This window comes from Gobio gobio, assembly GCF_949357685.1.
Source record: "Gobio gobio genome assembly, chromosome: 3".
NCBI classification, from domain to species: Eukaryota; Metazoa; Chordata; class Actinopteri; order Cypriniformes; family Gobionidae; genus Gobio; species Gobio gobio.
In genome coordinates, this window is record NC_137099.1 from 711071 (window position 1) to 726070 (window position 15000).

General features: G+C 35.7%; 1 protein-coding gene across 1 annotated transcript in view; it reads right to left on the reverse strand.

The window, feature by feature from the left end:
- The window catches only part of cd247 (CD247 molecule), a 32492-nt gene extending 18898 nt beyond the window's left edge, over window positions 1-13594 (reverse strand). Inside the window, exon 1 of the mRNA XM_079813629.1 lies at window positions 13422-13594. Within this exon, the coding sequence (XP_079669755.1) occupies window positions 13422-13473 (52 nt within the window). The 5' untranslated portion in view covers window positions 13474-13594. The remainder of the gene's footprint in view (window positions 1-13421) is intronic.
- Between the last annotated feature and the right edge of the window lie 1406 nt (window positions 13595-15000).

Below are 15000 nucleotides of genomic sequence, written 5' to 3' on the forward strand. Positions count from 1 at the left end.
AGTGAATGTGTGTGTGTGTGTGTGTGTGTGTGTGTGTCTTCTCCTATAGAGTGTAATTTTTCCTCAGTGACACTACAATGCTCTGTCTGATGTGATGCTGTATTAGACGCTGCATGGTTATAATTTTCTTCCTAATATTATCAATCTTACATGTGAAGAAGTTCATAAAGTCATTACTGCTGTGCTGTTTACAAACATCAGAAGTTGAAGCTTTATTTTTGGTTAATTTAGCCACTGTATGGAATAAATACCTCGGGTTGTGTTTGTTTTCTTCCAAGAGAGTTGAGAAATAAGCAGATCTAGCAGTTTTTACAGCCTTTCTGTATGTGATCATGTGCTCTTTCCACGAATTACAAAAGACCTCTAGTTTTGTTTTCTTCCAGCTGCGCTCCATTTTTCTGGCTGCTGTTTTAAGGGCCCGAGTGTGTGTGTGTGTGTGTGTGTGTGTGTGTGTGTGTGTGTGTGTGTGTGTGTGTGTGTGTGTGTGTGTGTGTGTGTGTGTGTGTGTGTGTGTGTGTGTGTGTTGTGACGGCATTGGACTATTTTCTTTAAGCACAGAGGAGCAACTGTGTCTAAAGTGCCGGAAAACAAGACAAAAATACTGAGGAAGAACATCATTCAGTTCATGAACACTGCACTTTCACATTATTATATTCAACACACACACACACACACACGAAGAGACTCGTATGAAGTGTTTGTGGTGTGAGACGCGAGCTGTTTCTAGTTCAGCGGTTTGTTCAGCTGCTCTAACTGAATAACGTGTGTGTGAGAGAGATAAAGTGGGAGGAACACACACACACACACACACACACACACACTTTCCTCATGTGTTGCTCATAAACCGGTTCAGTGTAAACGCGTCACTGTGTGAGAAACTCCTTCAGCTGCAGGTTTGATTCACACACAGAATATTAAACCATATTTTATCATGAGCAGAACAGATGTTGATCCACTGAACTAAACAAACACCAACTACACTCGATAAAACCAGCGCCTGAACTTTGCATTTACATTCATTACACCGATGAAACTACACACACACAGTTTTCTATTTAATAAACACAAACTCAACTGAACAATTTAAAACATGTAATGAACACGAAACATTTCAACGATCAGTGCAGGTGTTTAATAGGATGCTGGTCTGAATGTGGCTCATCTGAACTTCCTCTCTCACACCACAGACGCACACACACACACACACACACACACACACACACACACACGTTTGTTTTTGTGAAATGTGAGGACTTTCCATAGGCGTAATGGTTTTTATATCGTACAAACCGTATTTTCTATCCCCTTACACTGCCCCTAAACCTACCCCTCACTCACACACACACACACACACACACACACACACACACACACACACACACACACACACACACACACACACACACACACACACACACACACACACACACACACACACACACACACACACACACACACACACACACACACACACACACACACACACACACACACACACACACACAGACTGTGCAGTTCACTTTCTGTGAAAAAAACCTCATTCTGTGATTTATAAGCATTTTGAAAAGTGAGGACATGGGGAACGTCCTCATATTTCACCCTCTTTTTGTCATTATACACATTTGTGTCCTGATATTTCACAAAAACATGCCCACACACACACACACACACACACACACACACACAGGCCCTCAAGAGAGCAGCCAGAAAAATGGAGCGCAGCTGGAAGAAAACTAAACTGGAGGTTTTTCGCATCTCATGGAAGGATGCAGTTTCGCATACAAAAAATAAAAACTCCTAGATCTGCTTATTTCTCGACTCTCTTAGAAGAAAACAAACACAACCCGAGGTATTTATTCCATACAGTGGCTAAATTAACCAAAAATAAAGCTTCAACTTCTGATGTTTGTAAACAGCACAGCAGTAATGACTTTATGAACTTCTTTACATGTAAGATTGATAATATTAGGAAGAAAATTTTAAACATGCAGCGTCGACTACAGTATCACATCAGACTGCAAAAAATGCTTTTCTTACTTAGTATTTTTGTATTGTTTTCAGTCCAAATATCTACAAAATCTTACATTAAGAAGCATTTACTAGACAAGCAAAAGTTTTTGTCTTGTTTTGGGGGAAAATTAAGGGAGTTTTTGCTTAAAATAAGCAGAATAATCTGCCAATGGGGTAAGAAAAATAATCTTAATTCAAACAGAAAACACGATTATTTTTCTTACCCCATTGGCAGATGATTTGGCTTATTTTAAGCAAAAACTCCCTTAATTTTCCCCCAAAACAAGACAAAAACTTTAGCTTGTCTAGTAAATGCTTCTTAATGTAAGATTTTTTTAATATTTTGACTGAAAACAAGACAAAAATACTAAGTAAAAAAAGCATTTTTTGCAGTGCAGACAGAGCATTGTAGCGTCACTGAGGAAAAATTACACACACACACACACACACACACACACACACACACACACACACACACACACACACACACACACACACACACACACACACACACACACACACACACACACACAGCTATAGGAGAAGACACACACACACACACACACACATTCACTATGGAAGGTTGTCACAATGACTAGTAAACTGCTGGGAATCTCTTTAACAAGTGTAGAGATGCATGAAAAACAGGTCCAAACTATCTTTTGTTCCCCAAGGAATCAGATTTTTAAATTCATCCCCTAGTGTTGATTGGTGGTCAGCTGGTCTGGTTATCTAGATTACAGTTTTTCTCAATTGTTTACACACAAATACTGGTACTTAAGACACAACATGTAACTCATTCACCAACCCCATGAACCAATTCTGCTAAACTACAAGCACAATTCCTGCTTTACACTCAAGTTGCAGCTCTAAAACACACTTTTTTCAAAACACTACACAATTCTCTGCATTTGGCACAATTTTCATGCAGAAAATCTCATTTTAAAACACACACTGACTCTTCACATGGGCAAACACCTACAATTAGCGAACAGAATTTTAGCATAAAAGGGCAACAGGTGAGCTCTTCTTTTGGAGCAGCATAGTTTTTAAAAAACATTTTTACTGTAACTGTATACAGTAAATTCTTGTTGTTGTAGACCATTGTATGTGCAACTTTGTGTTGAGTGGGATGTACACGGTGTACAAATAAAATATTTATGCATTTGTGTGTTTGAGTATAAAAACAATATTCTCAAATATTTTACAACACACTTCTGTGTATGTTCTGTCTGTAAGTGTAGGTCATTCTGATGAAAGGAGAAGAAGCGTTTTCCATTGAGCACATCAGAGTTCAGCTGGTTCTTATAAATCTCTATTCATATGATGGTTTGTGTGCGTCATTTTGGAAACAAAATACAATTTTGAGAAGAAATAACATTGTTTTGAATGTAAAGTTTCATTTTGCAGGAGAATTGAGGGGTTTTGCCCATTGTGTGTGTGTTTTTGGATTTGTGTGTAGAGTTCTGAGAGTATGAGGCATGCTTTCAGAAAATGTGTGTAAAAAAATAAAACATTTAAAAAAATTAAAAAAATCGAGAAAACTCTACACTCTACAGTTTGTTTGTTTTAAATTATGATTGTATTTATGAAATCTTAAATGTCTGTGTGAGTATGCTGCATATATACTTTCCCTACGGGGATAAATAAACTGACTAACTAACTAACTAACTAACTAACTAATAGGAGAAGACACACACACACACACACACGCACGCAATCCAATCAGAGAGAAGAGTGTAAACCCTTTATAGTTCACGCTTCTGTCAATATGACTTCATATTTATCACCATAAAACTGCATTAATAATCATCATAATCAACACGTTTTCTCCAGAGGGAACTGATTTTGTTACACTCTTACACTTTTAATTAAATGTTATAATTCTTGAAAACAGTGTTTAGAGTTTAAACAAACATAATTAATGTTACATTCATTGTGAATTGTAATTAAGACTAAAGTAAAAATACATTACACTGAAAAAGAATTAGAGCTGTCAATCAATGAACTCGATTGATGATACGCTGATCAATCGAATTAACTCACATTAAAAACAGCCAAGAAGAAGGTCTGTGTGTGTGTGTGTGTGTGTGTGTGTGTGTGTGTGTGTGTGTGTGTGTGTGTGTGTGTGTGTGTGTGTGTGTGTGTGTGTGTGTGTGTGTGTGTGTGTGTCATTCTATTACGATCAGTATTGGTTATGAGCTCAGCGTTTCCAGCTTAATCTCATTCAGTTAAACACACACACACACACACACACACACACACACACACGTTTTTTTCTCAAACTCTTCTGTCTAACATGCAATTAATTCCGTTTGCATGAGAAAATGAGTGGAAAAGCTTCTTCATGTTCGTTCATCTCTTCTCTTTTAATACTAAAGCAAATATTTTTACATAAAAGTAAAGTTTTACATTCTCACTTTGACTCAAACTTGTACTTGTAACTGAATAAAAACACAAGGCCAGGGTTCCCACCCTCATGAACACTAGATTCAAGCACTTTTTATTTTAAATCAAGCACAATAAATACGCTAAAGGTGTGTGTGTTACTGCCAATATCTCATAAATCATTACTTCGTTAAAACATCAAAATATAGAGATAATATTCTATACATGAATTTTCCAAATAAATGAAAAGATATGGACAAGTTAATTGCTAGGCATTAAAAATATGCAAAATGATTTATTAAATCACCTGTAAATGTAGGGGAACGCATGTTTTAACCCTTTCCACACACGCCAGGATGACGAAACTTTGTGTATTTACATTATTTAGAGAAAAAAATCACGGCAAAATTAAAAAACTCTGGAAGATATCACTGAACATGTATTTAACCATAGCAAAAGTACATTTACTACTTAAGTTTAGTTTTCATCTCTGTTTTTTGTGTTTATTTAAAATAAGACAAAGCCATTATTATTGTAATCTTATATCAGTTATTAAACAGTTGAGATGAGTTACTATGAGCCCCTATTAGAAATATGACATTATATTCTATACTTTTATTAATTCTTTTGAGAAAAGGGTGAATAATGACAGAGTTAATGTTCAGAAATTATTCATTATTATTATGTTTTGAACTGTTTCGCTGTATTTAGCGATGTGTTTGTCAAACTCAAAAACACGTATATTTTTAAATGATTAAAAAATGCCATTATTTTATTTTAAAAAGTTAATAATTGTATTTTGTTGACAAAATATTTTAGTTTGTCTTGTATATTTTTTGATTATATCAGAACATTTTAAGCTGTTATTTGGTCATGTACCTCTGGGGCATGTTGTCACATTTCACTTCCATTCTTTCGGGGTAAATAAAGAAAAAAGTAAACGCTGTATTAATGAAACAAAACCTCATAACTGTACTAGACATGTGTGATATTAATGTGGGAAACAATAATACTCTGAACCCCAAGTGGATTTACACAAACTGAGAAAGTCAAAAAGCGCTCTCCCCTACCTTTTTAAAAATCTATTTGAAGGCTTTTAAGACCTGCACATATATTATTTTTATCAGATATAATCGCTGCCGTAATAACGGCTCATTTCAAATGTTTACGAGCTTTTCTTCTTTTTATTTTTTGAGCGGTGATGAAATATTGCTCTAGCATTTCAGTAATAAAAGTCTAGATCTTTTACGGTGCTCTGCAGGGGTCAAAAATGATATAAACAGTGAATTTTGAAGTGATATATTCTTGAAAACTTGTGGATTCGGACGGCAATTAAATGACCACACGTCCTTGTGTTTGTCTGTAAACAGTTGGTAATTCGGCCGGGGATTTTTACGCAGATGGTGGGAGAAAAACACTGACATTCTGGATTCAGACAACAATAAAATCACTGACTAGCCCAGAGGTGGACAGTAATAAGCACATTTACTTGAGTACTGTGCTTAAGTACACTTTTTGAGTATCTGTACTTTCCTTGAGGGGTATTTTTTCTGGAAACTTACTTCATTTACTACATTTGAAAGACAAATGTCGTACTTTTTACTCCACTACATTTCTATCAAGGCCCTCGAAGTAGAAAGTCGTCGCCGCTTTGAAAGCTTTTCACGTGAAGTTCAATGATTTCCAAGTATTTTTTGAACACTAATCAATTGATGGCAAAATAGAAGCATCAGTTTCCAGACGCGCAACCAAAGTCAAACTTAAAAGTTAATATTCAGAAGAGCAGACGTGGATAAGTCTGAAAGTGCACAGAAAGCTGCCTCTCAGACGCCAGAACACAAATACTGAAGTTTAGTTCTACTAATTCTACTAAAATAGACTAAAACTAAAACAACTCAGAAGCCTAAAATGTTGTAGTCAAAAGACTAGGACTAAAACTAAATCAAAATTTGCTGTCAAATGTAATATTGGTATGAAATATGGTTGGTCAAATGATTTTTATAGATTTAACGTTCCACAATGATGTTAGTTAGCATGCTAAAGCGTAGTTGGGCTAATAATGTTAACTGAAGTCCTTTCAGAAATATGTTTTTACATAATCCTGTCAAATAAACACGATGTAGAAACCTAGTATGATTTTGACTTTGATAAGAGCTTTGTAACTTTTAAGCGAGTATTTAAATGAGTTGAAGGTCTGCTAGCATGACTGGCTTAAACACCCATGATGGAACAGCACATTCATACAATAATAATAAAATAATGCGTTTACTTTTGATATTTAAGTACTTTTAAAAGCAAGTTCTGTACGTTTACTTAAGTAAAAATCTATCTTTACAGCTTTCACTTGTAATGGAGTAATATTTAACCAACAGTACTTTTACTTTTACTCAAGTACTGGAGTTGTGTACTTTGTCCACCTCTGCCAATATTACATCTACTCTTATTTGATATGATCTTCAGTATTTCTGTCCTCCGTCGAAGCGGCTGAATTCTGTTCCTGCAGTTTGAAAGAGTTTTAGATGAAAGAGTAAAAGAATGCGCCTCAGTGTGAATGAAGAGATCAACTCTAAACACAAATAATGTTTGAGGATTTTCTCTTAATATGATCAAATGTGTCGACAGCGACTCCAACACTAATGTGTGTAAAACAGGAGAGCAATAACGCAATTATTAATTTATAGATTAAAATACATGCTACTGTTCAAAACTCTGGGGGAAGATTTTTTTCACATTTTAATACTTTTATTAATCAAGGACGCATTAAGTTGATCAAAAGTGACATTTATAATGTCACAAAAGATTCTGTTTCAGATAAATGCTGCTCTTTTGAACTTTATATTAATCATTCATTATAGTTTCCACAGAAATATGAACTGTGTTCAACTCTGATAATAATCATAAATGCTTTGATCACCAGAATAAATGACACTTTACTATATATAACAGCTGATCTACACTGGAGGAATATTACACTGATTACTGGAGTTATGATCAGATAATGAGACTCTTTCAGAAACAAGAAAGAAATCTGAATTATTCCACAGATATGAATGCGTGAGATAGTGTGTGTGTGTGTGTGTGTGTTTAATCCACATCTGTCAGCTGTGACACATTTGAGTTCACAGAATTAAAAGCGTCAGCAAAGGCTAAAAGTTATTGATTTTGACAGCGTGTTCCTTGAAATGATGTTTTTCTAACTGTTTTTTCCAGCGTCTCGTCATTCCTCACTGAAGAATTAAAGAGAGCCTGTGACTGTAAACTCGACTCGCCCACTGACGATAGAAACACTTTCCACAACATCAGCAGCGTCTGGAGAAAAACAGAATAACAAGAACGCTTACAACGCTCTCACAACGCTCTCACAACGCTCTCGCAACACTCACAACGTTCTCACAACGTTACCAACAAATGCTCTGTCAACACTCTCTCAACGTTACCACCAAACGCTCTGTCAACACTCTCAACGCTCACAACGTTACCAACAAATGCTCTGTCAACACTCTCAACGCTATCACAACGCTCACAACGTTACCAACAAATGCTCTGTCAACACTCTCAACGCTATCACAACGCTCACAACGTTACCAACAAACGCTCTGTCAACACTCTCACAACACTCTCACAACACTCACAACGCTCACAACGTTACCACCAAACGCTCTGTCAACACTCTCTCAACGCTCACAACGTTACCAACAAATGCTCTGTCAACACTCTCAACGCTATCACAACGCTCACAACGTTACCAACAAACGCTCTGTCAACACTCTCACAACACTCTCACAACACTCACAACGCTCTCACAACGTTACCAACAAACGCTCTGTCAACACTCTCTCAACGCTCTCACAACGTTACCAACAAATGCTCTGTCAACACTCTCAACGCTATCACAACGCTCACAACGTTACCAACAAACGCTCTGTCAACACTCTCACAACACTCTCACAACACTCTCACAACACTCACAACGCTCACAACGTTACCAACAAACGCTCTGTCAACACTCAACGCTCACAACTCTCACAACGCTCTCACAACACTCTCACAACGCTCTCACACCGCTCACAACGTTACCAACAAACGCTCTGTCAACACTCAACTCTCACAACGCTCACACAACGCTCACACAACGCTCACACAACACTCACACAACACTCACACAACACTCACACAACACTCACACAACACTCACACAACACTCACAACGCTCACACAACGCTCACACAACGCTCACACAACGCTCACACAACGCTCACACAACGCTCACACAACGCTCACACAACGCTCACACAACACTCACACAACACTCTCACAACACTCTCACAACACTCTCACAACACTCACACAACACTCACACAACACTCTCACAACACTCTCACAACACTCTCACAACACTCTCACAACACTCTCAAAACACTCTCACAACACTCTCACAACGTTACCACAACACTCTCACAACACTCTCACAACGTTACCAACAAACGCTCTGTCAACACTCTCACAACACTCTCACAACACTCACACAACACTCACACAACACTCACACAACACTCACACAACACTCACACAACACTCTCACAACACTCTCACAAGGCTCACAACGTTACCAACAAACGCTCTGTCAACACTCTCACAACGCTCACAACGTTACCAACAAACGCTCTGTCAACGCTCTCAAATCTCACAACGCTCTCACAACGCTCACAACGCTCTCACAACGCTCTCAACTCTCACAACACTCTCACAACACTCTCACAACACTCTCACAACACTCTCACAACACTCTCACAACACTACCAACAAACGCTCTGTCAACACTCAACGCTCTCACAACGCTATCGCAACACTCTCGAAACGCTCACTACACTCACAACGTTACCAACAAACGCTCTGTCAACACTCTCAACGCTCTCGCAACGCTATCACAACGTTCTCACAACGCTCTCACAACACTCACAACGTTACCAACAAACACTGTCAACGCGCTCACAACGCTCTCACAACGCTCACAACGCTCTCACAACGCTACCAACAAACGCTCTGTCAACACTCTCACAACGCTCTCACAACGTTACCAACAAACGCTCTGTCAACACTCTCACAACGCTCTCACAACGTTACCAACAAACGCTCATCCAGTAACATTAATAGAACGTTCATTAAGATTGATCTGCTCTTCAATAATGGATTAACCAATGGAACGCTCGTATAATGTTAGAATAATTAAACAATGGAACGCTTGTATAATGTTAGAATAATTAAACAATGGAACGCTTGTATAATGTTAGAATAATGAAACAATGTAACGCTCGTATAATGATAGAATGATTAAACAATGGAACGCTCGTATAATGTTAGAATAATGAAACAATGGAACGCTCGTATAATGATAGAATGATTAAACAATGGAACGCTCGTATAATGATAGAATGATTAACCAATGGAACGCTCGTATAATGTTTGAATGATTAAACAATGGAACGCTCGTATAATGTTAGAATAATGAAACAATGGAACGCTCGTATAATGATAGAATGATGAAACAATGGAACGCTCGTATAATGTTAGAATAATGAAACAATGGAACGCTCGTATAATGATAGAATAATGAAACAATGGAACGCTCGTATAATGATAGGATGATTAAACAATGGAACGCTCGTATAATGATAGAATGATTAACCAATGGAACGCTCGTATAATGATAGAATGATTAACCAATGGAACGCTCGTATAATGATAGAATGATTAACCAATGGAACGCTTGTATAATGTTTGAATGATTAACCAATGGAACGCTCGTATAATGTTTGAATGATTAAACAATGGAACGCTCGTATAATGTTTGAATGATTAAACAATGGAACGCTCGTATAATGCTTGAATAATTAATCAATGGAACGCTCGTATAATGTTAGAATAATTAACCAATGGAACGCTCGTATAATGTTTGAATAATTAAACAATGGAACGCTCGTATAATGTTTGAATAATTAAACAATGGAACGCTCGTATAATGCTTGAATTATCAATCAATGGAACGCTCGTATAATGCTTGAATTATTAATCAATGGAACGCTCGTATAATGTATGAATAATTAAACAATGGAACGTTTAGAGTGATCTGCTCTTTAATAATGTTCTCAAAACATGAGCACAAAAACGTGATTTATACATTATTATTATTAATGTAGTTGGACGTTCGTCTAATGTTTTTAAAATATTTTAGAGAACATTAAAAATGTTTGAAGAATGATACAATGGAACGTTTGCATAACCAAGAAAAACATTTTTAAAACATTTAAAATACTGGATGTTCCCAAAACACTCAGAAATAATGTTTTCATAACGCTCTTGTGAATAAGAAATTATTAATATTATGAAGCTGAATTATGAAGATTATGAAGCTGAATTATGATGATTATGAAGTTGAATTATGACGATTATATGAAGTTGAATTATGAAGATTATGAAGCTGAATTATTACGATTATGAAGTTGAATTATGAAGATTATGAAGCTGAATTATTACGATTATATGCAGTTGAATTATGAAGATTGTGAAGTTGAATTATGAAGATTATGAAGTTGAATTATGAAGATTATGAAGTTGAATTATGAAGATTATGAAGTTGAATTATGAAGATTATTTGCAGTTGAATTATGAAGATTATGAAGCTGAATTATGAAGATTATGAAGCTGAATTATGACGATTATATGCAGTTGAATTATGAAGATTATGCAGTTGAATTATGAAGATTATATGCAGTTGAATTATGAAGATTATATGAAGTTGAATTATGACGATTATGAAGTTGAATTATGAAGATTATTTGAGTCAAACTAGAGTTGAATTATGAAGATTATATGAAGTTGAATTTTGAAGATTATATGAAGTTGAATTATGACGATTATGAAGTTGAATTATGAAGATTATATGAAGTTGAATTATGACGATTATGAAGTTGAATTATGAAGATTATTTGAGTCAAACTAGAGTTGAATTATGAAGATTATATGAAGTTGAATTTTGAAGATTATATGAAGTTGAATTATGACGATTATGAAGTTGAATTATGAAGATTATATGAAGTTGAATTATGACGATTATGAAGTTGAATTATGAAGATTATTTGAGTCAAACTAGAGTTGAATTATGAAGATTATATGAAGTTGAATTTTGAAGATTATGAAGTTGAATTATGAAGATTATATGAAGTTGAATTATGACGATTATGAAGTTGAATTATGAAGATTATATTCAGTTGAATTATGAAGATTATGAAGTTGAATTATGAAGATTAAACTAGAGTTGATATCGAAGCAGAATTTAGACGATTGAAGAGCTGATCATCTGTAATATGATAATTATGCTATAATATGCAATGTCTGAATATAATAAACGAGTACAGAAGGAACTGACACTTGCTATGAACAGAAAAGCTCAAATATGAACACGCACGGCAGAAATCAGAGAAATATTTATAGAGTTCTTTCATCTGAGTTCGTGGAAAAACTACAATAAACATCAGCAGCAGCTCAGGAAGTGAATATCACACACACACACACACACACACACACACACACACACACACACACACACACACACACACACACACACACACACACACACACACACACACACACACACACACGAGCGGAAAGAGTCAATCCTTTTACATTCAGAGCTCAAATAAAAGCAGAAGCTTCATACGATCATAACTTCATCATGTGTGTAATATTACCGGCGGTTATGAAATCCATACGCTTGATTATATCATACTGAGAAAATTACAGTTCATACATTAAAAACTATTGTTATAAAGTGTTTCTGCAAATCTCATCAGATTCATATATCACAAAAGGAATATAAATGTATAAGTTTGTGGTTGTAATATTGGTGTGGTGATGTCTCATTAATATTTGAACGAGCTTTGATGATATTAGTTTGACTCTATTAGAGTCACTCGTGCAGTTCAGCGTGTTTTGATTTTAATAATTAATATTATTGGTTATGATTATTAATGCTGTAGAGGTTTGTTCCTAACCAGCGTTTGCTCTTTAGTTTCATATGTTCACGTTTAAAACTATTAAATATAAAAGCTGTACTTCACTGCAAAAAAATGCTTTTCTTACTTAGTATTTTTGTCTTGTTTTCAGTCCAAATATCTAAAAAATCTTCCATTAAGAAGCATTTACTAGACAAGCTAAAGTTTTTGTCTTGTTTTGGCGGAAAATAGCTCAAAATTAAGGGAGTTTTTGCTTAAAATAAGATAAATAAACTACAAATGAGGTAAGAAAAATAATCTTAATTCAAACAGAAAACAAGATTATTTTTCTGACCCCATTGACAGATTATTCGGTTACACTTTATTTTGATAGTCCACTTTAAACATTCTACTAACTATAAGTAACTATAAGCAACTACATGTCAACTAACTGTCATTAGAGTATTAGTAGGTTATGGTTATGGTTATGGTTAGTAGAATAAGTTGAATTGTAGTTACTTATAGTCAGTGGAATGTCTGTTGGGGACCAACAAAATAAAGTTTTAGTAAATATTAATCAGACAGTCTACTAATACTCTAATGACAGTTAGTTGACATGTAGTTGCAAAGTTACTTATAGTTAGTAGAATGTCTAAAGTGGAATCAAAATAAAGTGTAACCGATTATTTATCTTATTTTACTCACTTAATTGTGAGTTATTTTCCCCCAAAACAAGACAAAAACTTTTGCTTGTCTAGTAAATGCTTCTTAATGTAAGATTTTTTAGATATTTGGACTGAAAACAAGACAAAAATGCTAAGTAAGAAAAGCACTTTTTGCAGTGTGACACACGTGGAAACGCGCTCGACGCGAGCCGGTGACCGGACGCCCGACGCCCGGTGGAATCGCCCGGTTAAACGCGACGCCTGAGAGGCCAAAGGTCAGGCGCTGGAGCGCTGGAGCTCTGGAGAGGATCTGGACTCTCCTCCAGGAGCCCGAGCGGCGGCAGAGGATGCCCGAGACGGCCCTTACCTGACACCGGAGCCACGGAGAGCAGGACGATCGCGGCGGACGCGGCCCTCATCGCTGACCGGGAGACGGGCGAGCTCTGCGGATCTGAGTGAGGTGTGGCTGGCGTCTCTGAAGCTCGAGATCTGCTCTCGACAGGAAGTGGCTCCTCGAGCTCCACCTGTTCATACAGACTCGTCCTACCAACCAGAGAACACACACACACACACACGCACACACACGCGCACACACACACACACGGCCTACTTACACACGACGCGCATCAGAATATATGAGCAAACACTTTAAAGAACTCAAACATAATACAAGTTAAAAACTGATTTTATTAAGTTTTAACAAAAATTAAGTAACAACAGTTTTAATGAGCAGACACACACTATTTTCAGCCCAAATATTAAAAAAAAATCTTACATTAAGAAACATTCCCACATGAAAAAATACTATAGTAAAATGACTCTAGTAAATACTATAGTAAAATGTAGTATATTAAAGTATTTACTACACTTTGTCAATTTACTGTAGTATCTTTACTATAGTACGGTTCAAAAACACTATAGTATTAACTAGAGTCATTTTACTATAGTATTTTTTTCATGTGGATTTACTAGACAAGCAAAAGTTTTTGTCTTGTTTTGGGGGAAAATAACTCAAATTTTTTGCTTAAAATAAGATAAATAATCTGCCAATGGGGTAAGCAAAATAATCTTGTTTTCTGTTTGGATTAAGATTATTTTTCTTACCCCATTGGCAGATTATTCTGCTTATTAAAACTCAATTATCCTTAATTTTGAGTTTTAATAAGCAAAATTAAGAATTAAGTATGAATTACTTATAAAATATGAATTAAGATTATTTTGTTTACCCCGTTGACAGATTATTTAGCTTATTTTAAGCAAAAACTCCCTTAATTTTGGAGTTATTGTGAGTTATTTTCCCCCAAAACAAGACAAAAACTTTTGCTTGTCTAGTAAATGCTTCTTAATGTAAGATTTTTTAGATATTTGGACTGAAAACAAGACAAAAATACTAAGTAAGAAAAGCATTTTTTTAGCAGTAAGTTATCCTAATCACACACACACACACACACACACACACACGCACTCATGGCCTACTTACACACAACGAGAACCAGAGCGGCAGAATATGAGAAAACACTTTAAAGAACTCAAACATAAGTCGAAAACTGATTTTATTCAGTTTTAACAAAAATGAAGTAACAACATTTTAATGAGCACACACACACACACACACACACACACACACACACACTGCAAAAAATGCTTTTCTTACTTAGTATTTTTGTCTTGTTTTCAGTCCAAATATAAAAAAACTCTTACATTAAGAAACTAGGGCTGTCAAAAGATTAATCGCGATTAATCGCATCCAAAAAAATAAAAGTTTGTGTTTACATAATATATGTGTGTGTACTCTGTTCATTTTTATTTATATATAAAATACAGAGTATACACACGTATATTATGTAAACACAAACTTTTATTTTAGATGCGATTAATCGCGATTAACCTTTTGACAGCCCTACAAGAAGCATTGACTAGACAAGCAAAAGTTGTCTTGTTTTGGG